The 25,475-nt window shown below is 48.0% G+C and overlaps 2 protein-coding genes across 2 annotated transcripts; both read right to left on the bottom strand.

Moving 5' to 3' along the window:
- Positions 1 to 517: 517 nt before the first annotated feature.
- APOLD1 (apolipoprotein L domain containing 1) lies at positions 518 to 2,890 on the bottom strand. Its single transcript, XM_065397448.1, is given in 3 exon segments — positions 518 to 1,262; positions 2,663 to 2,862; positions 2,864 to 2,890. Coding segments are annotated over 3 exon segments (972 nt in total).
- A 7,314-nt stretch (positions 2,891 to 10,204) lies between these two features.
- Positions 10,205 to 24,481, bottom strand: LOC135894184 (pentraxin fusion protein-like). Its single transcript, XM_065422241.1, has 7 exons — positions 24,261 to 24,481; positions 22,413 to 22,567; positions 20,854 to 20,889; positions 17,218 to 17,503; positions 16,402 to 16,556; positions 11,466 to 11,513; positions 10,205 to 10,812 (listed from the first exon to the last, which is right to left on the bottom strand). Exons 1-7 carry the CDS (start codon positions 24,479 to 24,481, stop codon positions 10,205 to 10,207), a joined length of 1,509 nt encoding a protein of 502 aa, XP_065278313.1.
- Positions 24,482 to 25,475: the final 994 nt, after the last annotated feature.

Genomic DNA, 25,475 nt, shown 5'->3' with positions numbered 1-25,475 from the left:
GTTTGTCACATCTCTGGCTACTTTAGTAGGAAATTTGTGGGTGCTAGATATATCAATAGATCTCACTCCCTTTACCTCTATGAGAAGAAGAATTCACAGGTTATTTACAACCAGGGAGCAAGACCAGGCAAGGAGTCTTTTGATCTAACTCCAGAACCATTCCTCTCTGCCATCATGGAGCAGCACCAGATAGGAGCCAAGGAAATTTGGGCAGATTAGCCTTTAATCCAGCATTTACCCTACTGGTCTTCCACTAAATGTAGGCTCTGGAGTCGTTCCTGTCATTTACCCTACAGACTAGATCTCCATCATGACCTCAAATTTTAGTTCAGTGCTGCAGGGAGGTAAAAACATCAACTCCCTTTTAGGGACCTGTTTGCTGTCATATTTAAATCAGAACCTTGTAACTTGTTCTCAGCTGTGGGGATGGGTGCCACAAATACTTGTAAAAATAACAACAGTAATAAAAATAGTGAATAATACAGCATCTCTAACCACACTTTTAGTTTTGGCTGTTTCAGCTGGATGATCCCTGGGGTTTGACAGTGATCCTGGCACTTGAGCTGGGGTTTCTTGTGTTGGAGGAAAGTTCTGCTCTGGATTCTAAGAGTTCACAGACTTCATCCATTGCTCTGATGCAGGACTCAAGGTTTTCAGCCAGTTTCTGGATTTTCGCCTTTAGCACAGCTTGGCTCACCTTTGTGACCTCCCTTGTGTACTCTGGCATAAGAAAGTTGCGCGAACCATAGAATACCATGAAGCAGATGGAATTGTACAGCGAGATGGAAGCGTTTTTCTCTGACTGGAGCAACAGGGGGTCCATTGGGCCCTGTCCACGGTGGAGGAATTCTAGGCAGCTCAGGATTTCGCTCATCTGGTTCTGACAGTTCACTGCGATCTCCTGCACCCTTCTCAGTTCCCTGGAGTTAGAGAGCACTAAGGAGAGATCGGAAGTGACATTGACAGCCCCTCCGGCAGAGGCTACGCCCAGGCCCACAGCAGAAGCCAGGAGAGATGCTCCTAAAGTGGCAGGGCTCAAGGAGAGCCCTACGATGGCTGTGATTGCTCCTACTGCACTCAGGGAACTCCCAGTGATGTTTGCAATCAAGGATCGCCTGCGCAGCTTGTTGATGTTTCGTGCAATCTCGCGAAGCTTCCTGATCTGGCCATGCAGCCTGCTTCTCTGATTCAGCAGCAGCATTTGGAAGTGGCGTGTAGGGTCCAGTGCTGGAGGAAAGGTTATAGCATTTCTCTCCATGGCCCTGTCAGGAAATACAAACAGATGGGCTTTACTCAGCCAGTCAGTCTTAGGAGTGTGTGTTTGAGGATTGGTTCAAGGCCCTGTCTGCTATTTCAAGGTAGTGCAGGTACCAAGGAGGTGAATCCCAGACACCTGTTCCTTGATGGAGATCCTATTGGATTTATCCTGGGTCCTTTCTGTTTAAAGATGGTGAATACAGAGACTGATGAGGTGAAGTCTAGAGGGATAATCCCTAGGACATGGATTCTCAGTGGAGGTTAGGTTCCCCATGGGGAGTTGCAAACATGTTTCAGGAGGGTCCCGCATCCATCATCTTTTTCTTTAAGGTTAGTTGGGAGTCAGATCCTGAAACATTTTTCTATTGTCACTGTATGAAAAATGTTGAGAACCATGTTTCTAGGGTGAATTTGAATGGGAAGATAGTAGAATAAATGATTAAACAATCAATTTGTAAGCACCTAGAGGATAATAAGGTGATAAGTAATAGCCAACATGGATTTGTTATGAACAAATCAGGCAAAACCAATTTAATTTCCTACTTTGACATGGTTACTGGCCTAGTGGATGGGGGGAAGCTGTAGACATGATATATCTTGATTTTAGTAAAGCTTTTGATACAGTCCCATATGACAGTCTTCAAATATGTTAAGGACTGTAATAATAGGGTGACCAGACGTCCCGATTTTATCGGGACTGTCCCGATATTTGCTTGTTTGTCCCGTGTCCCGACCGATGTTCGGTCAGGACGCGGGACAAACAAGCAATTTTGCCCTCCACTCCGGCACACAGGCGGAGCTCGGAAGGGCTCGCACCCCCCCCCGCCCCGACTCCGCCCCCCTCCTTCCCCCATTGGATCCCTCCCCAAATCCCTGCCCTGGCCCCGCCTCTTCCCCAAGTACGCCGCATTCCTCCTCCCTCCCAGGCTTGCGCTGATCAGCTGTATGGCGGCGCAAGCGCTGGAGGGAGGGGGTGACACCAGCGTGCGTGGCGCGGCCATGAAGAAGGTAGGGCCAGGCCAGGGATTTGAGGAGGACAAATTGCTTGTTTGTCCAGCGTCCCGAGCCGCGTGAAGGTGGGAGAGGCCGCGGGGTGCCCGGCCGGGCCGCCAGTGCCACGCCCAGACCCCGCGCCTGAGGGGCAGAGCTGCTGCCCACCGGCCCCCTCCCCTGGGGTGGCTGGCGGCCCCCGTTCCTCGAGGGCTCCCGTGTCCCCGGCCCCTTTGCCCAGCTGTTGCACGTGCCGTGCCCTGCCCCGAACCCCCCGGGGCCACAGCACAGGGACGGGCCGCGGGCGGGTTGGCGCTACAGGCCGTTCTTGTACGTGGGGACAGACTTGCCCCACGCACAGGGCAACTTGGAGGGGTCACAGCGGCCGCAGGCTGAGCACGCCCCAGCCACTCACTTCCTATTCCCGGGGTGCTCTGTGCTGCAGGGCAGAGCTGCCGCCTGCCTGAAATGCTGCTGTCTGAGTGGGTGGGATTGCACCAGCTGGGCACCTTCCCCTACGGGGAGAGGTGGAGATGAGGCGAGATGGTGCGGGGGGGGGTGGTGTCCCTCCACCGCCTTTTTTTTTTTTTTTGCTCTGCCGTCCCCCCCTCCCCCCCGAGTCCCGATATTTCACCTTTGTCATCTGGTCACCCTATGTAATAAAGAGGATGGTAATTGATTATTTTCCAGGTCCACTAGAGGTAGGACAAGACCTAATGGACTTATTCTGCAGCAACGGTGATTGAGGGTAGATATTAGGAAAATATTTCTAATTATAAGGCTAGTTAAGTCCTGTAACAGGCTTCCAAGGGAGGTTGTAGAATCCCTATCATTGGAGGTTTTTAAGAACATGCTGGACAAATACCTTTCAGGGATAGTCTAGGTTTACTTGGTACTGACTCAGTGTGGGGGATTGGACTTGGTGACCTCTTGAGATCCCTTCCAGCCCTACATTTCTATGTTCTCTTTTCAGGCTGTGAGCATTGTGTGAGCATTACTGTGCTACTGGTGTCCTGTACTTAGCTTAAGGGAAAAGGGAAACAATCTAATGATAATGCCCAGCTCTTTATAAAGCACTTTTCATAGTTGATCTCAAATCGCTTTGCAAAGTATCATTATCCCCATTTTACAGATAGGTAAACTGAGGCACAGAATGAAATGACTTGCCCAAGGTCACATAGCAGCAGAGCTGGGAATAGAACCAGGTCTCCTGAATCCCAATGCAGTGGCCCCACTGCCTCCCTAGCTAAAGCAGTTTTGCAAAGGAGCTACAAATATGTGTACACTGCAGCCAACGATGTGATTGCAGCATGTGTAGCTATCCCTGAGCTAGCTTTAATCTAGCAATGGTGAGTACCAATGGCAGTGAAGTTGTGGCAGGATGTACTTCAGCACAAGCTGTACAAATCTGCCCACGATCCTGGGTATTACTTGGGCCGCTAGTCCGTGCTGAAGTCCATGCTGCCGCGCCTTCACTGCTATTGGTACTTGCGCTAGCTAGATTAAAGCTTGCTTGGGTATGTCTACACTACCTGCAATCACACCTCACACCTACAGTGCAAGGGGTTCTCAGGACAAATTATTTGGTGGCCTCAGAGTGTGGCCCCCAACTCTTGCTGCTCTCGTGCTTTTCCCTAAAATACTTAATTAGCATTAGGAAAAACAAATACATATGCACATATACATATCATTGTAATTTATTTATTGCTACCTAGCAAGTCTGCTGTGACAAGTGGCATTAACAAACATACAAGTATCACTTGTCACAGCAGACTTACTCTGCCCCAAGAAGTCTGGGGACAAATTAAGCCCTGGCTGGTGGGTCGGGGGAGGTAGCAGGGGCCAGGGGCGATGCGAGGGGGCGGGGGGGTGGGCCAGGGGAGGCAGCGGGGGGGCGGAGCCTAAAGCCCCGTGGCTGGAGCCCGAAGCCTTGCGGCCAGAGCCTGCCTTCCCTGCCATGCCTGGGCTGAAGCCCAAATCCTGAGCCCCACCACCCCTGGGAAGGTGGGGAACTCTCCGGCTGCCCAACTCTTTCTGGCAGCCCCAGCAACCAAGGCTGTCTATCCAGGAGCACCAGGGATGGGGAGGGGGCACTGGTTTCCCTCTCCCCCTCCCCCAATCCCAGCCCAGGAGGCTGTGGCCACAAGAAAAGCCCCTGGTGGCCACATGCAGCAATGGTGGCCGCATTTGAGAAACACTGGAGATAGACCCTTAGAGGTTGTTTCCTGTCTGATACAACTTCATGTCGAAAGACAGGCAGCCACTAGAGTGCCAGAGGGTGAAAGATTTCTATGGCAGGGATCCTAACCCACCCCAACTCTAGAAGACACAGGTAACCAAATCAACGCATTAACACTATTCTCAACCACCGTTCCTGTCCCCTAAACTGGTACAGATGACAAGCACTGAGCCAAACATTTGTGCAGAACATAATCTGATCTGATAATAATATATAAGAAATCAATTCTGGTAGCCCCTGAATCATTTGTGCTACTGATTTTCTTGCTGAGAAAATGAACATTTTTCTAAAAAGAAAACTGCACTCTCACAGACACTACTAGTAAAATAATAATGTTAAATATATCGCCCTCCATTCCAGGCTTCCCTGGGGTCTCTCTCAATTTACAGGGAGAACAGAATCTCTAGCCGCTCTCTCCCTCCCCTGGTTTTCAGAAAAAAAGTTCCCTATGTATTTAATTATTTAAATAGTAGTAATAATAATAATATAATTAATAATAGAGAAATGTCTGAAACAGACCAAAAATGTTTCTGGACAGAATACTCTTTCCTAATCAACGGTGCTGAAGGGGTCCCGAGGAATAATATTTCCAACTTACCTTTAGTTTCCAGCCAATCTCACCAAGGACAAATTTTATGCTGTTTCTGGATGAACCCAATTTATAGTTCCCACGAACCAATTGCTGCAGTGGGAATGCTTTGCCTCATAGTGGGAGTTTGCCATTTCCTGCCCCCCTCGTCCAGAAGGATGTGACACACTGGAAAGTGACCTGGAGACAGTGCAGCACACATCATGTTCAGGAAATGATCCCGTCAAATGAACATTGTGTGTTCGCTTTTCCTGAAGTGCAGAAAAAAAAAAATATCAGACTATTCCTGGCTCTGAATGAGAGCAGTCATCCTCCTAGGGGAATCACTGCCCTTCCTCCCCTTTAAATAGCTAGTGACTTTATCCAGTACTACACCGAATGGGATGAGTGCTAGCCAGTCAGCTTGCTGGATGAGTGAACCCTCATGTGCGTGTAACAAATAAGGAATAAATAAAATACACTTTCAACCAATCAGTTTATTTGCTAAGCCTAGTGTACTTTTAAAAACTGAACTCTGATGGAGATCCTAGTCTAGGGGTGGGCAAACTGTTTGGCCTGAGGGCCACATCAGGGTTGCGAAACTGTATGGAGGGCTGGATAGGGAAGGCTGTGCCTCCCCAAACAGCCTGCCCCCACCCCCTATCCGCCCCCTCCCACTTGCCGCCCCCTGACTGCCCCTCTCAGAACCCCTGACCCATCCAACCCCCCCTGCTCCTTGTCCCCTAACCACCCCCTCCTGGAATCCCCACCCCTAACTGCCCCCCGGAGATCCCACCCCCTATCCAACCCCCCCTGCTCCCTGTCCCCTGACCGCTCCATCCCAGGACTCCCTGCCCCTAACCGCCCCCCAGGACCTCACTCCCTATGCAACCCCCCCTCCTGTCCCCTGACCGCCCCCTCCCGGGACCCTTCCCCAGCCCCTTTCGGAATGTGGCCCTGTGAACATGGGTGGAGGACTCAGGAGGAGCAGGGGCAGCCGCGCAGCCGGAGAGAAGCGGCGGTTTCCCCTTCAAAGCACCGCTTCTCTCTGGCTGGCTGCACGGCCGCCTGGTGCTCCTCCTGAGTCCTCCGGCCGCGTTCCCCGCGCGCCCACCTGCTCCCCTGCCCCTGCAGTGCAGCCCCTCCCCCCCGTGGGGGGTGCGCTGGTGCTGAGCTGCCTGAGTGCCCGGCCCTGGGGCCCCCTGTTGTTGGGGGGGCCCCATGCCAGGGCACCCTGTGTTCCCTTGTAAATCTGCCCCTGAGCTGCGCTGCCCGGCTGGAGCCAGCGACGCCACCGCACTGCCGGCATGGCGAGCTGAGGCTGTGGGGGAGGGGGGACAGCAGGGGAGGGGCCGGGGCCGGCCGGGAGCTCAGGGGCCAGGCAGGACGGCCCCATGGGCCGGATGTGGCCTGCGGGCCGTAGTTTGCCCACCTCTGTCCTTGTCCCTGACTGGCTGGAGCACACACACGACATGAAAGAATCACTGGCCTACACCAGGGAAGCTGTCATTGGTGGCGAGCAATCGGTGTAGCTGCACCAGTGCTGACTCTTGAGTGTAGACAGGATCATGCAGAGGTTTGTAGTGACTGAACTAATAGAGGTTTATCCCTTAACCCGACTTTGTTCTGTTTACAGTCCTTACTGTCGCGTCATATTGAATTGAGGCTGTACACTCTCAGGGTAGGGACTGTATTTATATTTCCCTTTGTTAGGTGCCTAACATGGTATAGGACGTTCAAATAATTTGTGCCCAGAAAGAAGGGGTGCATTTGCTGGATAATTAGTCATGATGAATTAGTCACCCAGCTCTAGTCCTAACACACCCTCTAGCCTGCCTTTACACAAGAAACATTGGCAAAGTCCAGGGTGTGCCCAGAGCAGTGCATATTCCAAGAGAGGGTAGCCTCAGTGGTATTCTTTGTATTATTGACAGAGTCAGTAACCAAACCCCAAGTGTAAGCTTAAAATCCTCTTGTAATAGCGAGCTATCTACCTAGCACACAGGATGTCCTTTCAGTTAGTAGGCAGGTGGTCTCTCACCAGAAGTGTTATAAATAAGCAGAGCGGAGGATGTGTTTGTTGGTCTGAAGGTTTGCATGGCACTGAGGATGGGAGGATGGATGTGGCTGAGGAGATGGTGGAGAAGACAGAACAAGCATTAAACAGCTACAGGTGACCCCTGCTGATAGTGTGTGTGTGGGGGGGACGGGGACGGGACGGAGTGAGGGCAGCGGCTTCAGCAGTGTTACTAAGCGTGCTCAGTCCATGTGAGCATGCTCAGTACAAGCCAAGCAGCAAACGGGGGGGAGGACGCGTCTCCTCTGAACTATCACCATGTATATAACAATGTGCTGTTAAGGACAAATATACTGGAAGTACTGACCTAGATATCTGTGATTAAATGAACCCCAGCATGTTTCATTTGTAGAGCTGATTGGATTCCAGCCCCCACCAATGGAAACATTTGACTTTTCAAAAATCTCAAGACTGAAAAAAAAAAAATTTTGATTGGCAAGTTTTGACCAGCCCTGTGCATTTGGTTTGCAACCTCTCATGCAGAGCCTAAAACTTGATGAGGACTGGAGGACTGCTCCGAGCACAGGGCTAGGAACCAGGAATGTCTGAGGGCTAGTCTACACTTACGCGGTAGTTCGACGGCGGCGGATCGAAGTTCCGAGTTCGATTTATCGCGTCTGGTGTGGACGCGATAAATCGAACCAGGAAGTGATCCCCGTCGACTGCGGTACTCCAGCTCGGCGAGAGGAGTACCGCGAAGTCGACGGGGGAGCCTGCCTGCCGCGTGTGGACCGCGGTAAATTCGAAGTAAGGTATGTCGAATTCAGCTACGTTATTCACGTAGCTGAATTTGCGTACCTTACTTCGACTTGGGGGGTAAGTGTAGACCAGGCCTGAGTGTTAATTCTGACTCTGTTGCCGGGGTCAAGTAAAGTATCCTCTTGGACTCATGTGCCTCCTCTGTAAAATGGTAAGAATATTTATCAACATCACCCAGGTGTTGTGAAGATTCATTAATTAGTATTTGTCACATGCTTTGAAGATGAAAAATGCCAGGTAAGTGCCAAAAATGTTTTGGTGGGGAAGAGAATGTGCACAAATGCAGCTGTGAATGGAATGTTGTGTTTGGGCTTCAAATACGTCACCAACTTCTGGAGCTTTGACAGGCAAAAAAGGGTGCGTTTTTCCATTGTATTTGCTCAATTGAATTAGTGTAACACAACTAAAAACCCTCTAAAATTCTTGTACAGCTACATGAGGAAAATGGTTGAGTTGTTTAAAACATGCTAGCTAATACCTTTTCAAAACCCAGGTCTGATCTACACTACAAAAGTTTGCTGGTATAACTATACAGGTATAACCTGCCTAGTTTATACCAGCAAAAGAGAGCTTTTGCCAATATGGCTTATATCTGTTCGTCGAACAAAATATGCTATGCTGGTTAAATGACTTTTTTGCAGGTATAATTGCATCGGCGCAAGGGCTTTTGCTGGTATCAAAATATCATAAAAATCCACACCTCTAACTGGCATTATTACACTGGCAAAAGTTTTACATGTCTAGCTGGGGCAAGTTGTAGTTTTTAACACATTAACACAGCTTGAGAGGTGTTAACCTGCCTTTTAATAAGCGTTATCAGGGTTTTCAGCTGTGGTGAGCTGACGTGATTGAACAAGCATGACTGGCAACACATTATCTTTGCCTATGAAGACAGGGCCTTCTAGCCGACAGGAGACTATTTTCCGTAAACCACGGAGAATGATTACAGCTCTAGTATCACCATCATCCCAATGGACAGTGAAGCAATTTCAGCTGATTTGTGGTTAATCTTGTCAGCAGCATTCCTCCCCGTGGGACTGTGAGCATGGAAAAAATGGCTGCTTTCACAACTCCTTGTGGCCTTGTCTAGGAAAAAAGGTGCTTTTTCAATCATTTGAGCCACCAGTTTTAACTGTGCCTATGTTGGTGCTAAGTGGGGTTTTCAGTTGAGCTAACTGGATTGAACCCCCCCCCCCACACACACACACTCTCTTTCCCTAGTGTAGACAAAGCCATAGAGGCCCAGCGGTAAAACACAGGGCAAGTAGCAGGGGGAGGTTGATTGGACAGTACCTTACATGGCCAGCTGCCCCCCCCCCCAACTATAAATGAGGCAGAGAGAACGACAGATTATTGTTTTTTGCATGAGCCTGGCTGTAACACTCCCACTCTCCCTCACTCCTTTTGGTGGCCAGGTGGGAGCCAGAGGCAGCAATCTGTCAGAGATAAGCACAGAACCCTTAGGAGTAACTGACTGCTTCCTAGAGCCAGGAAGGATATTTTTGCTAGGGTGTTCCCACCACAATTTAGTCTAGCATGGAGGGTTCTTCCCCCCGCCCCCCAACAAGAATGCATGTTTTATGCCTTCCTGGGAGGACTGATCAGTTCAGTTATTCAAGGGATTTCACAGGAGTTTTCCATCACTTTTTATTCTCTGTCAAGCAGCCCTTGGAGGAGCTGCAGATCACTCGGTTAAGCTACGGTTTGGCGACTTGAGGGCTAGTCGTTTGGTATTTTTCTCTTGCAAGCAGCAAGGCAGAAGGTCATGGCTGTATGGGAAAGTGACACGGGACCAAGCAGCACCCTTCTGGTGCGGGGAGCCCCACCAAGCAGGATCTCCCACATCTGTATTACCTAGTTGTATGCCAGTGCCAGGGATCATAGATTCATGAGGTTGTTAGCCTCACAGTGATGGGCTGCCCTGAATAGGAGGTCACATGTAGGCACTGGGAATTCAGCTAATGGAGCTGGTCACTGGGATATGATTGACAGACCAGCTATTCCCACCCCCATGACCTTTTGCACATCCATCCAGTTGGTTAGAGCTAAACTGTTACCTATAAAGGTCATTGCAAATCTTTGCACCACAAATCTGCATAGACTTTAGATACAAGATTGGCATTAACACGTGTGAGCATGGAACTAAGCTGTCTATAAGGGCTTTGCCATCTCTAATTTCTATCTTGTAAAAAAAACCACCCACAAATTTCTAGAGTTTTCCACTCTGTTCCTTGTTCTGTTTTATTTCTTGTGCACACGTAGGAGAAATGAAACAAAGAATGTCAGAAGCCCTTTCATTCACATTACACTCCAGTTACAGTTTGGATGGCACAATCACATTTCCCGTACACTTATATGATAATGATTTCCAATCAAAAATATTTCCCTTGGGAAATGAGTGGTCCAGGTAAACATTCTGGATAATGGAGGGTGATAAGACATGGTCCCACATATAAAGGTCACTTATTTCTCCCACAAAGCTTTGGGCCTTCTCAAAGCTGCCCCAGAATGTGTCCGGATCTTGCCCCAACATGACAATGCCCTGTGGTTGGATCCTATGCCCTGGTCTCAGCACTTTTCTTAAACTCCTTTTACCATTTACCCAAAAGGCTGTGAGACCAGATTTGGATTCCCAGGTCACACACATGTGACTCCCAAAGGTGTTGAGTTTGGGGAGGGTGAAGTGCACTCCAGGACCACTCAGGTACAAACTAAAGGTGCCATTAAACTCTTGCCACACATTGAGTTCGTCATAGTACTTGGTGCGGTAGGAGAAAAGAATGATTTCCCGATTGGGCGGTAACTCTGAGGCCACTTTCATGCAAAGTGTGAATGCTCCAAGACTCAAGGGCTGTGCTGGAGACAGGACAACATAGCTAGTGTCTGTTTCTTCTGGGAAAATAAAGGCTTTGCCAAGGAGACCTAGGACAGAAATCATAGCTGGTTATAATCACACCTATCCCACAGCAACTGCAATTCTTCCATCACCTGACCCTCTTTGAGGAATGAATGGGTTTGATCAGAATAAGATCAGGAAAGAAGACCGAATGTGAGTAAGACAACATGTCCAGAAGTAATGAAGAACCCTCCACAAACATGTGTCCACCTTTCAAACTCAGTGTGTGATACCAGCTGAAGAGAAAAGGATTTAATTTTCAGGATGGGATTTCATTCATTCTCCTTCACAGCCTTTGTGCTGCATGATAGGGTGGTTTGAACAAGTATTGCCAAATGGTGTGTCACCCTGGGGAGGGTTGTGTGATCATGCTCAGTCGTAATAAGTGATGGGAGAACCTTGAGGTGTTCTGAGGTGGCTGGGCTGGAATGAGATCACCCATTCAAAAATGCATCCACTCTAGTATATTAGGAGGAAGGATGGTCCAGTGGCTGTCTCTTGTCTTATACTTAGATTGTAAACTCTTAGAGGGCAGAGACCATCTTTTTGTTCTGGTGTTTGTACAGCACCTAGCACAATGGGGTCCTGGTCTGTCACTAGAGCTACAAGGCTCTATGGTACAAGATAATAATAATAACCCCTGCCACTGAGAAACGGAGAAAAGGATAACAGTACTTACGTGAGCCTTTTCTCCCCTTTGAGGGCAAAGGGGAGTCTGTGGTGGAAGCTTTAAAAAAAAGAACAGAAACTGATAAAGAGGAAGAAAATCAGAGGTTTTTGCTACAGCTAATGCAAGATACAAATGATCACTGATATATCTTAAACTTGACGTAACTTAAAGGGAGACTGTCACAGAGTTTGGGCCCAAAACTAGACCTTTAAAATTGTTATAGTGTAACCCACACTCTCTCGTTGCTCTCCTTAGAGCCCTGCCCAGCTACAAAATTGGCATCCGCATCTGATCCATGATCTGCAAACATGGTCCCCGGGTATAAAACCGAATATCCGCAGATTTGCAGGGCTCTAGCTCTCTCTACTTCTCGAGGAGATAGTCAATAGAAGCTCATGCTTTTAGGTGTAGAGGTCTTGGGTTTGCTGCTAACCACCAATCCAGGGGCAGCATGTTACAATAGGGAGTAAATAAATAATAATGTGAGTATAGCACTGCCATTGCAAACAACATAATTAAGACTGAGAAGAGAAAGTTGGGGGGTAGGTTAAGGGGCTGGGATCAGGAGCCCTACGTTTTATTTTCAATCTTGCACTGACTCACCCTTTGAACATGGATACATAACTTATCCTTTCTCCACCTCATTTCCCCCCACTTGTAAAAGGAGAATAAAACTACTTGCATACCTCAAGGGGGCACGAGAGGTAGCAGCACCTAATGCTTTTAAACTGCTCTGAGACCCTCAGATGAAAGTACTATATTAGGGGTCAGCAACCTCTGGCACGCGGCTTGCCTGGCGGGCCGGGCCAGTTTGTTTACCTGCTGCGTCTGCAGGTCCAGCCGATCGCGGCTCCCACTGGCCGCGGTTCGCCGCTCCAGGCCAATGGGGGCTGCGGGAAGCGGCGTGGGCTGAGGGATGTGCTGGCCGCGGCTTCCCGCAGCCCCCATTGGCCTGGAGCGGTGAACCATGGCCAGTGGGAGCCGCGATCGGCTGAACCTGCGGATGTGGCAGGTAAACAAACTGGCCCGGCCCGCCAGGGTGCTTACCCTGGTGAGCCGCGTGCCAGAGGTTGCCGACCCCTGTACTATATAAAGTGTGAAGTGTCATTACTCTTTGAAGGAGGCTCTGCTCCATATAGGCATGGGGTGGGAATAGGAGCAAGGTGGCTTTATTCCACATATGTAGCTCCCCACAATCTGGTGCTTTTGTGGGGATCTACCTGGCTCCTGGCATAAATTAAAATAACCTCAGAGATACCCTAATAATTTATGCGTGGCTGCCCACCACAGTCCTTAGGGGCCACTGTTGTACCTGAGACTAGCCACAGTGAATCTGTTCTTCAGTCACGTCCCCTTTTCACAGGATGCCTTCTACATTGGGGACTGTGAGAGGTGGTGGCACAGAGAGCTTGGGGGGATAGGGAGGATGTTTGGGGGAAGGTTAAGTGGCTAGAAGCACCCAGGGAAACCCCTGTGCTAGAGGTATTCCCAGGAGGGCAGAGCCATTGTCTTTAAAATCCTTTCGGATACTATTGAAAGCAGCATAAATCGAGAGCATCAGCAATACTTCAAACACCTTCTTTGTTTAATAAAAACACACATTTCTATCTTTTGTTATCTTTTTTCCTTTCCATCTCCCAGTTTTTCTTCTCTCTCCTTTTAAAATCTCTATTTGCTTCTCTCCCTCCTTTCTCTTTTCTCCAGAGTTCTACCACTTTTCATTGTTCTCTTCTGTGTGTTCATTCTCATTATTCTCTTTCCTGTATAAAAGCGACCATGATCCCATGGAGTGTAGAACAACGCTCCCTCTCCGTGTGCTTTAGCACTGTGTATGTGGGGAAGAAGCATAAGCTTTGTAGGAGGAATGGTATTAAAGTGAACCAAGGGGATCTGCAGTGATCTTGTCTGCCACATGAACACTGGGGTAATAATGAACGAGAGGTTCTCACTGAAAGTGACCTGAAGCCAGCCTGCCTAATCCCTGAAGCCAAATTTGACTGAAATCAGAATTTGGCCCCAGGTATCTTCTATTACTACAGAGAATTTGAAACGTTAGCAATGTAGTGTGGAATCTTGGGTGATATCATGGAGTCATCCTGCCTAACTTTCAACTGAATCTTATTCATTACCCACTAGACAGAGAAGATGCTGTGTTTCCCTGGGGATGGGTGAAGAACACATATGGGGAAATAATTTGCCCTGCCTTGTAAACCCATAGGAAAGGGGAAATGGAGATGCAGATCTGCACAACTCCTTCCTGACAAAGCTTGGGAAAGGAAGGGTGATCAATAGGGTGGCTCCAGTCATCTGTATAAACAGTGGACGAAGAGGACTTTGGGTGATCCGGGAGACTGATAATCTATTCATACTACAGAGGGAGAGAGAAAGAGTGTGTGTATATCACATATATGCTCCTGTAGTAAGTGTTTACATACTGTATTTTCCACTCCTGATTTTGATCTGCTGTTTTTTCCTTAGTGCATAATTTAAAACACTAGAAATAAGAACAAACCTGTAAATCTCCATAGTTTTCTGACAATTACTTTATAGATTATAAAGAATCAGAACTGTGGAGAACAGCGATCAACCTGTGCTAACTTGCTGTCACTGGGTTATAACTAATGTTGAGGAGAGAGAATTCTATGCCCCAGGTAATGATACAGATGAAGCAGTGGTTTGGTGGCAGCATAGGTGCATGAAAATTACCCACTAAGGTTATGTTTTTCATTTATCCAGGAATACAAATCTGCTTTGTACTCCACTCCAGGCAAGAGCCAGTGGAACCATCCCCTGGTGTAAAGCCATTTCCTGGGAAGATATTCTAAAATCTTTGGCCTCACCAGCCTCTCAAAGGTCCCAGTTTCCAGGAACAACCAGTTCAGATGGCTGCTATTAATTAAACTGGGAAGAGCATCTTCAGTCTAAGGGACCATCCACCAGCTAAGTAAAGAGACTTAAATTTGCAAAGTATATTTCAAGTAATAAAACAGGGATTTATTTCACATTGTTGCCAGTTAGTTCTGCACAATGAGGTGTTTAACTAGATACAGGGGTAGGCAACCTTTCAGAAGTGGTGTGCCGAGTCTTCATTTATTCACTCTAATTTAAGGTTTTGCGTGCCAGTAATACATTTTAACGTTTTTAGAAGGTCTCTTTCTATAAGTCTATAATATATAACTAAACTATTGTTGTATGTAAAGTAAATAAGGTTTTTAAAATGTTTAAGAAGCTTAATTTAAAATTAAATTAAAATGCAGAGCCCCCTGGACCGGTGGCCAGGACCTGGGCAGTGTGAGTACCACTGAAAATCAGCTCACGTGCCGCCTTTGGCACGCATGCCATAGGTTGCCTACCCCTGAACTAGAATTTCTAGAGTTAAAATTCTTTGTCCCATCCACATCTATTACTTGCCTTTTCCTACATATACAGAACTGCAGCATTTCCTAATATTCTTCATTAAATGAGGAATTGATCTTCATGTAGCCTAAGTTTTGAGTGTGTGCGTTTTAATTAACCAGACCAACCTTTCTGTTTTACTGGATTCTGTTCAGGGCTAGTTTTGGGAAGTGGCATCAGCCAGTCAGCCTCAAAGCTCAGGTAGCCTGAGAAATATGAGAGGTACAGTATTGTTCTTACCTTCTATTATTTGGAGGTAAACAAATTACCTTCAACTATTTAGCATAGTGGGTCCCTTCCTACTTGTATATGGGCCAGCTCCAGTCTATTGAGATTAGACTATCACTTTCTCTTTTGTAACTCCTCTGATCCAAAAGATGTTTTCATCCCTTTGTTTGTAAAGGGCAAATTTAATTACTCTCTCGTCATTTCAGACTCTAAGAACCATTTCTCCCCAATGCAGGTTAAGCGTCTCCATCTTGCAAAAGTCCATTTTGGAAGCAACTAACAGTTTACCTTTTCACCTCTAGTTTCAGAAGCAGGTTTTCAATCCCATAAAAAAATTATAATCACCATCTGCAAAATCATCCTTTCACAGGGGCTTTAATTAAAACTCTGACCCAGCAAAGCACTTAAACACATGCAAACATCAAGCATGTGAGCAGTTCTATCAATTTTGATAGGGAGTAATCAAGTACTTAAATTTATATACATGCCAAAGTGCTTTGCTGGAACAAGGCGTACAGAAGGTTGGCTAGCAACCAAAAGGGCACAGTCTTAAAAATGTAATTTCAAGTTACCACTGGGTTAAAAAGAGACAAATCCTGTCTGAATAGAGTTAAATCAGCAGTTCTGATTATGATGCTTGATTATTATTTATATTAAGATAGTGCCGTTAGGCTAAGTTTGTCTCTAAAGGAAATTGCATTGTAACCTTCCTTCTGGCACAGAAATAAGTAGGATAACACAAGTTTGATTATTTGCTTCTCCATCCCTGTATTCTGCACTTTTTCAGTTCAATCATCCTTGGGACTTTGTCAGAAATCATTGCATCAGCGTGTGTGTGAATGGACATGAAAAGAATCCAGAAGACTGGATTTTGGTAATTAAACACTGAGTCCTCATTAAGATTTAAGTTACACAACAGAAACTAAGGCTAATCATTCAAGAAGTTCACCTCTCAGCAGTGGGAGAATTACATTGGCTGCAGGCCTTGCCTACAAACAACGAGAATCTTCCTCAACTCCAGCCACTGGTGGGTGGACAACAGTGTAACTGCATCCGTCCAAATGCCAAGCATAGGCAGAGCAAATTGCTTTTAAGGAGAGATAAGTGGCAGTCATGCAAATTGCGGTTGAGCTTGTCTACACTATGGGTTTGCACTGGTGCTGCTACCTGGTTGGTGGCTAGTGATGGCTGGGATGGAGGCAAACCTCCAGTGTAGGGAAGACATTAGCCTGAGAGAAGCTTTACATCTGATTGATAAATCTTCTTGTTTTTTGCATCTCTATCCTTGCATCAACATTATGATTTTCAGCAATGTACTCACTTAAAGGACTCACGGGCAGACCAAAGACCTGCACTTCACACAGACTGAGGTATTCAGCTCGCCCGGGAATGGTCACTGTCACATACCGCCCTTGCATTCCTTCACAGTCAAATGAGAGGGTTTCCTCATAATCCATGCGGAAAACTGTCCCACATCTGGAAAGAATAGCACTCTGATTAAAAGATAATGAGTTGTTGCACTATACATGGATAACTAAATCCATGACCAATTTGAATTTTTAGAAGATGTTGCATTTTGAGTTAGGGCTGCACAAAAGACAGACATATGCTCCTTTTTTCATTCTCAGCACTAAAAAAAATTGCTAGTTCTATTTGCTTCAAACTTTTCCCTTTGGGCTGGGACTAAGCAGAAAACAATCTGAAAACTACATTTTTTTCTGTAAGTTAGAGTGGGCAGGAAAACAGGCCATAGAATGGAAAACATCTTGCAACCTTCACTCTGGAGTTGTGAATGAGTCCAGAATGAGTTAGTGAGCTCAATCCAGTTCCTAGTGGATGGGCATCCTCAAAAAAAAAGACCAAGAATTGAACTAGGCATGGAGACCAAAACCCCTTCTTACTTCTTTAATGGTCCCTCCACATTAAGGTGGTAGCAAATGATATAGGCAATATACGTATGGCCACTGCATGCATTCTATGGATAAAATGTCATTCTCCAGAGCTGTTGCTCTAGCCATAACTTGTATTTAGTAAGGGAAAAAGAAACAGCTTCTAATTCATTCCATATTTCTTTGGCCCATAGTGAGTTTGACTTTGGTATGTTCATGCAATGACAGCTCAAGATTAGGAGGGATACCTTGGATTCTTTATTCCACCTTGTTTGTTAGAGTTCCCAATCCGGATCTCAGCACTGTTTATCCGACTCTTGCAACAGTCTCCTCGGTTTGTTAGTGCAACAGAGAAGATTTTATGCTCTGATTTCAAATCCAGCCTCCACCAGGGTGACCACTCTTTACGTGTGTGGGTACACTGTCCCACCAAAACGTCGGCAGATAAAGAGCCATCGTTAGCATTCTGAGCCTTATAGGAGTACATATATATGCTGGACTGGGAGGCAATACCATGTGGTGCTACATTTGGGACTGGAAAGAAAGACAGTTGGTTGTGAAATTACTACAGGTGCAGTACCAGGGAGACTAGTAGCTTCATCAAGGTAATCAGCCCAAGAACACATAAGAGTTAATGCCAAGAGATACAAAATGCAACTCTTTAATGGCAAAATAAGGAAACAGCCAAAGATCTACACATTTTATTGAAAGAAATACTCCCATGCCCACAGCTGCAAAATAAAGTGGATTAAACCAGTCAAGATCTAGCTTATCATAGTCATAAGGCAGAGGCCTACTTCAGCTATCTCCTGATCCTTATTTATCCGGTCTCTAATATTGAGGGACAGCTGGCAAATGCCATGCCACATGGTTACTGTCACATGCTCAGTACAAGCCAAGCAGCAAAACTGGGTGGGGGTGGCTGACCCTGCCCGCTCTCCTCTTTCCCCCCCCATGCGCCAGGCTCACCATGTAAACACTCTCTGATGGGCTGGGCAGCATAATCCGACGCTGTCTGCCATGCCTGGTTGGTTTACTAATGGGTAAGGCTGCGAGTTTGTCACGGAGGTCATGGCTCCGTGACTTTCTGGGACCTCTGTGACTTCTGCAGCAGCCAGGTGATGTGACTGGCCAGGGGGCCGCCTGGGCCAGCTGCACCGACTATTGCTGGGGCAGTCTTGGGCCACCCCCTCCACAGCAGCAGCAGGAGTTTCGGTGTGGGAGAGGGCTCAGGGCTGGGGTTTGGGGCGCGGGAGGGGGTGGGGGCTCTGGGTGGTGCTTACCTTGGACAGCTCCCCAGATGCAATGACATGTCCCTCCCTCAGCTCCTAGCTCCACGCGCTGCCTGCCCCGCAGCTCCCATTGGCCGCGGTTTCCAGCAAATGGGAGCTGCAGAGCCGACGCTTGGGACGGGGGCAGCACGCGGAGCTAGGAGCTGAGGAAGGGACATGTTGCCGCTTCCGGGGAGCTGCGAGGAGCCGGGTAGGAAGCCTGCCAGCCCCGCCAATCCCCCTCCAGCATCAGCAGGGACCCTGCCAGCGCCAGCGGCGGTCCCGGGCTGCCCCCGCCCGAGCAGCTGTTGTGACCCCGGACTGCCCCCCCACGTACCCGTGGCATCCCCAGGCTGCCCCCCTAGCGCCTGTGGTGGCCCTTGGGCTCCCCCCCTACGAGCACCCGCAGCACCCCCATGCTACCCCCTCCCCCAAGATTTAGTCAGGGGTATATGGTACAAGTCCTGGACAGGTCACAGGCTGTGAATTTTTGTTTACTGCCTGTGATCTCCATGACTTTTACTAAAAATACCCGTGACTATAACGAAGCCTTACTAATGAGTCTTGGCAGTCTCTCTGTGGCCATACAAGCTAGAAAGCAAACTGTTCAACCTGGCCAGGAACACGGGGTGAAATTCTGACCCTATTGAAGTGAAGTTTGACATTGACTTCAATAGGGCTAGGATTTCAGCCAGGGTGAAGAGGAAGCACTCCTCCCAAGTAGCAGCCTATGGTACCTGTGCAGTCCTGGTAACCTGTATACACCCCAACACCTTGTGAACTAATGATGAGACTTCTCCTGTTGTATATTCTGAGAAAATTTATTTGCTTAGTTCCCAAAAGGCTTCTTCACCCTTTCACAGGCACTGTTTATCAGTGCTCACTATAAGTGTGTATTAGCAATGTGATGGAGATTTGCAGTTTCAGCATGCTCTGCATATAGACAGGAGCTGAACAAGTAGGCAGAAACTGTCTAGTGGTTAAAGTGATTAAGAGTCAGGAAACTTGGAGACTTGCCACTGACTTGCTCTGATAGTCTGGTCAAATTGTTTAATTTCTGGGTTCTTCAGGTTTCCTTTCTATACATATAACACCCACCTCGGCAAAATACTTTGAAATCCTTGGATGAAATGCACTGTATGAATGCAAAATATTATTGTTACCTGCTATAGGTTAGTAGCATTATTTATAGGGCTAGGCATTTTTCCATATATTTGTAGAATAACACATGGTATATTTGTGCTCTATTACAGGTTGAGACTATAAAGCAGGGGTCGGCAATGTTTGGCACGCGGCTCGCCAGGGTAAGCACCCTAGCGGGCCGGGCCAGTTTATTTACCTGCTGACGCGGCAGGTTCGGCCAATTGCGGCCCCCACTGGCCGCGGTTCGCTGTCCCGGGCCAATGGGGGCGGCGGGAAGCCGCGGCCAGCACATCCCACGCCCGCGCCACTTCCCGCCGCCCCCATTGGCCCGGGACGGCGAACCGTGGCGAGTGGGGGCCGCGATCGGCCGAACCTGCCGCGTCAGCAGATAAATAAACTGTCCCGGCCCGCTAGGGTGCTTACCCTGGCGAGCCGCGTGCCAAACGTTGCCGACCCCTGCTATAAAGCATGTGTTCTAGGTCAGTGGTTTTCAAACTTTTTTTCTGGCAACCCAGTTGAAGAAAATTGTTGATGCCCACGACCCAATGGAGCTGGGGATGAGGGATTTGGGGTGTGGGAGGGGCTCAGGGCTGGAGCAGGGTTGGAGTATGGGGGTGAGGGCTGAGGGGTGGGGCCTGGAATGAGGGGTTCAGGGTGTGGGAGGGGGCTCTGGGCTGGGGTAGGGGGTTGGAGTATGGGGGTGAGGGCTGAGGGGTGGGGCCAGGAATGAGGGGTTCAGGGTGTGAGAGGGGGCTCTGGGCTGGGGCAGGGAGTTGGGGTGAGGGAGGGGGTCTGGGCTGGGGGTGCAGGCTCTGGGGTGGGGCCGGGGATGAGGGGTTTGGAGTGCAGGAAGGGGCTCCAGGTTTTGGGGGGGCTCATGCCTGGGGCAGGGGATTGGGGCGTGAGGTTGGGGCATGGGCTTAATTTGGGCATCTGCCGGTCAGCGGCACAGGGGGAATGCTAAGGCAGGCTTCTTGCCTGTCCTGGCACCGCGGACCGCGCTCTGCCCCAGAAGTGGCCAGCAACAGATCCGGCTCCGCGCAGCTCTTGCCTGCAGGCACCACCTCCCCCCCAGCTCGCCCCAGGAACTGGCCAATGGGAGTGCGGAATCGGGGCAGGGGCAGCGCGTGGAGCCCTGTGGCCCCCCCGCCTAGGAGCCGGACCTGCTGCTGGCCACTTCTGGAGCGCAGCGCGGTGTCAGAAGAGGTAGGGACTAGCCTGCCTGAGCCGGGCAGTACCACCGATGGGACTTTTAACGGCCCGGTTGGCAGTGCTGAGCAGAGCTGCTGCGACTCAGTGCCTTACATTCTGCGACCCAGTACTGGGTCGTGACCCGCAGTTTGAAAACCACTGTTCTAGGTTCTATAAAGCACATGCTGAATAGTCGCTCTGCAGGCCTGTGCCACGTGAACATAGACTCCAGTCTGTCTAGCTATATTCCATCAACCATATCAAATTGGCAGCATTTACCTCCTGTTGTTGTCTTTTGTGCTCGGAGTGTTTCACCTGCAACATAGTTAAAAAACCCAAATCGTTACCAGAGCTGGTCACGTAGCAGAAGGGAAGCGTGAATGTGTGTGTTCTTATGTACTGGGGCACTTTTCAAAAGAAAAAAGATGCCTGAATCAAAAATTTTGCCCCTGGACATGTAGTTACTATTTGGTTTCTCAGAATCGCTCCCTTATCCAAGCTTTCCTTTGGCTCAGGGCCAGGGCCGGCTCCAGGGTTTTGGCCGCCCCAAGCAGACAAAAAAAAAAAAAAAAAGCCGCGATCGCGATCTGCGGCAGCAATTCGGCGGGAGGTCCTTCGCTCCGAGTGGGAGTGAGGGACCGTCTGCCGAATTGCCGCCGAATAGCTGGACCTGCCGCCCCTCTCCGGAGCGGCCGCCCCACGCACCTGCTTGCCAGGCTGGTGCCTGGAGCCGGCCCTGCTCAGGGCTGCATTACATACAAGTCTCTCCTGTGAGGGTTCCAGGGCACTGGACCCAGACGCTGATTTCGTGATCTAACACAAAACTGAGGGGATCTGTCTATAGACTTAATTGCTTGTACAGCACTTTGAAGATGTATAGTGTTATGTGGGTGATCATCCCCACCACCACCAGGATAAATATTTTCCATTGGGTATTGAACATTGTGCCCGTGGCACGGGGCTTTGTTGTGCCACATCATGCCTTAACATTGCTGGTATACTTTTCATTATGCTGCACCCAACACCTTGCCTCTGAAGTATATGGTGCTTGTCTACCTTTTGCATAGAACTAAATAATTCTGCAGCAATGTATCATCGCTCATTTAACCAAAGCCCTGTATGTGAAAGTCAAATGACCCAGAGCCTTTTTTCTCTGGTCAGTCTGGCGCTGCATTTCATCCCACTGTTATCCTCCCCTCCCTCATCTCAGTCTGGTGTTTTCCATCTGGCTGAAATTATTTGTCCCTGGCTGGCACTGTTGGGCATAAGGACTCCATTAACGCGGCTGCCAGTGATGCGATGAATAGGCTGGAAAGGAAGGCTGAAGGCCAAGGTGGACAATAACAGCACCAAAAGACCTAGTGAAGCATATCAAAGATAAGCTGGAGAGCAGGCCCCCTAAGGTCAATCAGTTCCAGTATCCATGGGAGATCTCCCAAGGTACCTCTTTTGGATGTAGACATCCCCTTTCAGTGCTTTGGCCTTGACCCTACTTTCCTATGAAAAGACAATGGTCCTGATTCTCCACTGCCTGGCACCCTGTGTAGTCATTCACATCTGTGCAAAGGGAGCATATACAGGGAGTAGATCAAAGTGCACTATGGAAGTTTTAGTGCATGACAGCTAGTGTGCTGTAGATTTACACCCCATCTTACTATGCATGAATTCTCTGTATAGACAAGCCTTAAATCAGAATTTTTTTACTCACTTACCCCACTCATAGTGTTTTATGCTCATTCTTCACTCCCTCTGCACAGGGCTCCAATAGAATTTTGGGGTTAACTTTCCCCAAACACAGCTACAAATCTATTATGTGTGAATTCAGTAACTGTACTCACCAGGGAAAATCAATGGCAGACCAAACACCTGCACTTCACACAGAGTCAGGTACTCAGCTCGCCTTGGGATGGTCACAGTCACATAACGCCCTTGCATTCCATGACAGTCAAATGAGAGTGTTTGCCCAAGCTCCATGGACTCAACTGTAGCACATCTGGAAATGAACAGGATCTTATTCACAGAGAGTGGTAAAAGAGCAGTTATGCATTGTGAACCTGAGCGAGGACTAGCACCATGAAGTCTGTATCTGTGGAATGAAAGCTCCTGTCTCTTGTATGCTCATGCACTGAAATAAGCACGTTAGCTGGGATTTTCAAAAGGTTCCTAAAATCCTTATGCCTTTTCAAATGTCCCAGCCATGAGAATCAGTTGATCACTTAAAAGTGTTTCTGTTAATGATTTTCTTAAGTGATGTAGCTATTAACATGAAGTCAGTGAAACATGAACACCATTCATGCAATAGTATGGTTAAGAATGTAAAAGTCAAGATAAGCATGGTTACCACAAAAACAGGGCCCCCATGTGCTTCGTAGCCACCCAGAAAACCAAAGAATTGATTTTTCAGTCACAATGCTGCATAATTCTCTGCATTGCATCATTTTTTTAAAGGAACTACAACAACAAAAGACTATTTTCTTGTCATTCTCGAGCTCTTCATCTTGTCCAGCTGTTGTTTTAGGAGCTCTGCAGGACAGAATGTCTGGCTGGGAAAGAAAGGGCATGAGGGGCAGAAGAGGCTGAAGCCCTGCCTTCTCTGAACTGCACTGCATTCTGCAGCAATACTTCTTATTCATAGAGTTTAAGGCCAGAAGGGACCATTAGGTCATCTAGTTTGAACTCCCGTATATCACAGATCATTACATTGCACCCAGTTACCCCTGTATTGAGCCCACTAACTTGTGTCTGGCTAAAGCCTAACTTCCAGAAAGGCAGCCAGTCCTAATCTGAAGACCTCAAGAGATAGAGAATCCACACTTGCCTTGGCAGTCTGTTCCATCACTATTAAAACATGTCCCTTAGCTACCTATTAAGAAATTGTTTGATAACCTGTGTGGCTCCTAATCTGAGAGATCAAGAAGAAAGCAATGGCAGGAAGGGTTGGAGCATCGTCTAGGGACTAGTCTACATTGGGAAATTACATTGTGTCAGAACATGACTTTGGGGAGCTGTGGTAACTAGCAAGACGGGGACTGATTCTCATGTACACTGAGGCCACTTTATGCTGTTGACAGTGTAAAATCTCTTAAAGTGAGCGTAAATTGCTGTCAGAGCAATATAAAGGGGCCTTAATATAGACAAGAATCAGGCCTTAGCTATATGCAAGGACTGTCGCTCTCATCATGTCAGCTGGGTTATTCATGACCCACTGACACAAAGTTAAACACAACATTCCTGTGTCCAGTGAGTGCAGTTTTGCTTAACATTTAATTACTTACCGTGACTTCTCAGGGGTGTGTTCTCACACAACATACGGTAATTTTCCAGTGTAAGGTGCAGCTCACCTGGAGTAAGGGCACCAAATCTGGCCTCCTTGTTTGTAAGTGCTCCAGCATTATTAGTACAATACTACTTTAAATATTTCTTGACTTTGGTGGGTTTTGATTAGCAAACATAACTGCAAAGTTAACAGGTTTTTGACTTGATTGATGCACAAGGCTTGGATAATAATCATCACACACAGAAAATGACCATCTGAGAAGACTGACTTTTCACCACTTTGCAGGAGTGTGGAAAAGACTGCACATAAAACCTGGGCTCATGTCCTGTACAGGAAAGGTACCCAGTCACTTTCATTCAGTTTTCCTCTACATGCTCAAATACTTCCACAAACTACAATAGATCAGTACCTGGGATTCAGTGTCCCACCAAGCTCTGGTGAGTTCCCAATCCGAATCTCTGCACCATTGATCCTCTCTTTGCAACAGTCGCCTCGATTTGTGATCGCCACTGAGGACACAATGAATGTTGCGCTCAAATCCACTGTCCACCATGGCTGGAAATCTCTGCGTGTTTGTGAGCACTGTTGGCTCGGGGAACGGTTCAATAAAGATCCATCAATGGCCCTCATAGGATTGTCCTCAATCTCTCCGGCGCTGGACTGGGAGGCTGTTTTCCCCAGGGCTACATTAGGAGCTATAAAACAACAAACACAGTTCTTATGCATCACCTGCTTTGGAGAGAAGTGCTAGAGTAGGAACAGCTGGATTATCACTGCAGAGGGGAAACGTGGCAGTTTATAAGATGCACTGAATTAATGAGTCAGAGTTCCTCAAGGACAGGAGTTCAATTCACAGCTCCCGTCACCACTTGCAGTTTCAGCAGAGAGAAGCCAAGGACTGAATGGGCCTGGAAACTGAACTTTCCTATCACCCCTATGAAGCCCGCCCCTCCCACTCCCACCCCATCAGGTTAAAGCACCTTGGGGCGAGAGTGAGGAACTACGTGGGGGAAACTCTGGCTGCTCTCTGCTCAGGGATCAAAAGAGTACTTCAGTCTTCGGGGGCTGCCAGTCCAGCACTTAAAGGACAAAATTAATTTTGAATTGCAATTTACATTACAAATGTCACCTGTGTGGTTCAGATATAGAGCGCATTTCTGTAGCTCCTGTTGCCCAATTCCTCCAATCCAAGGACTCTTCTACGGGGCTAAAAATTACCTGAAGGCCAGACTGCCCTGATCAAAACTGTACCAATGGAAAGTGAACTATTCCAGTGGGGACTTATGATTTTTCCCACAAAGAGAGAGAAATTTCTACTTTCCCAGTAAGGCTGTAGCAGGGGACGTAGCCGACACCACAATGATGATTTGCTCAGAAACCCAGTATCCTGTTTAAAAAAACCTCCAATAGTTACCTGCTCTAGAGTTATTCAGGGTGATCCATATGTCAGTTTCAAAACGATCTGAAAAATTAAGCAGAGCAAGAGCCACAAGATGCATTTGAGGACAAGGATCATTTATCCTTGTTCCCAGTACTAGAGCCCAGCCCATGTTTTCTCTCTGCTGCTTTCCCCAGGCAGGCATAACAGAGAAACCTCACTTCCTGGTAGTTTACCCATGCAAGG

This window comes from Emys orbicularis, chromosome 1 (genome assembly GCF_028017835.1).
Source record: "Emys orbicularis isolate rEmyOrb1 chromosome 1, rEmyOrb1.hap1, whole genome shotgun sequence".
Lineage (NCBI taxonomy): Eukaryota > Metazoa > Chordata > Testudines > Emydidae > Emys > Emys orbicularis.
The sequence above is the reverse complement of the archived record's forward strand: the minus strand, read 5'-3'. Positions and strand labels throughout refer to the sequence as shown.

What these genes read in the sequence shown, in the direction of transcription:
- LOC135894184 (XM_065422241.1), bottom strand. Translation starts at nt 24,481, where the DNA reads ATGAGGGCCATTGATGGATCTTTATTGAACCGTTCCCCGAGCCAACAG. An exon ending in TCTGCCATTGATTTTCCCTG is followed by an intron (nt 20,890 to 22,412) that starts GTGAGTACAGTT and finishes ACTATGTTGCAG; the next exon opens with GTGAAACACTCCGAGCACAA. An exon ending in TCTGCCCGTGAGTCCTTTAA is followed by an intron (nt 11,514 to 16,401) that starts GTGAGTACATTG and finishes TTTTTTTTAAAG; the next exon opens with CTTCCACCACAGACTCCCCT.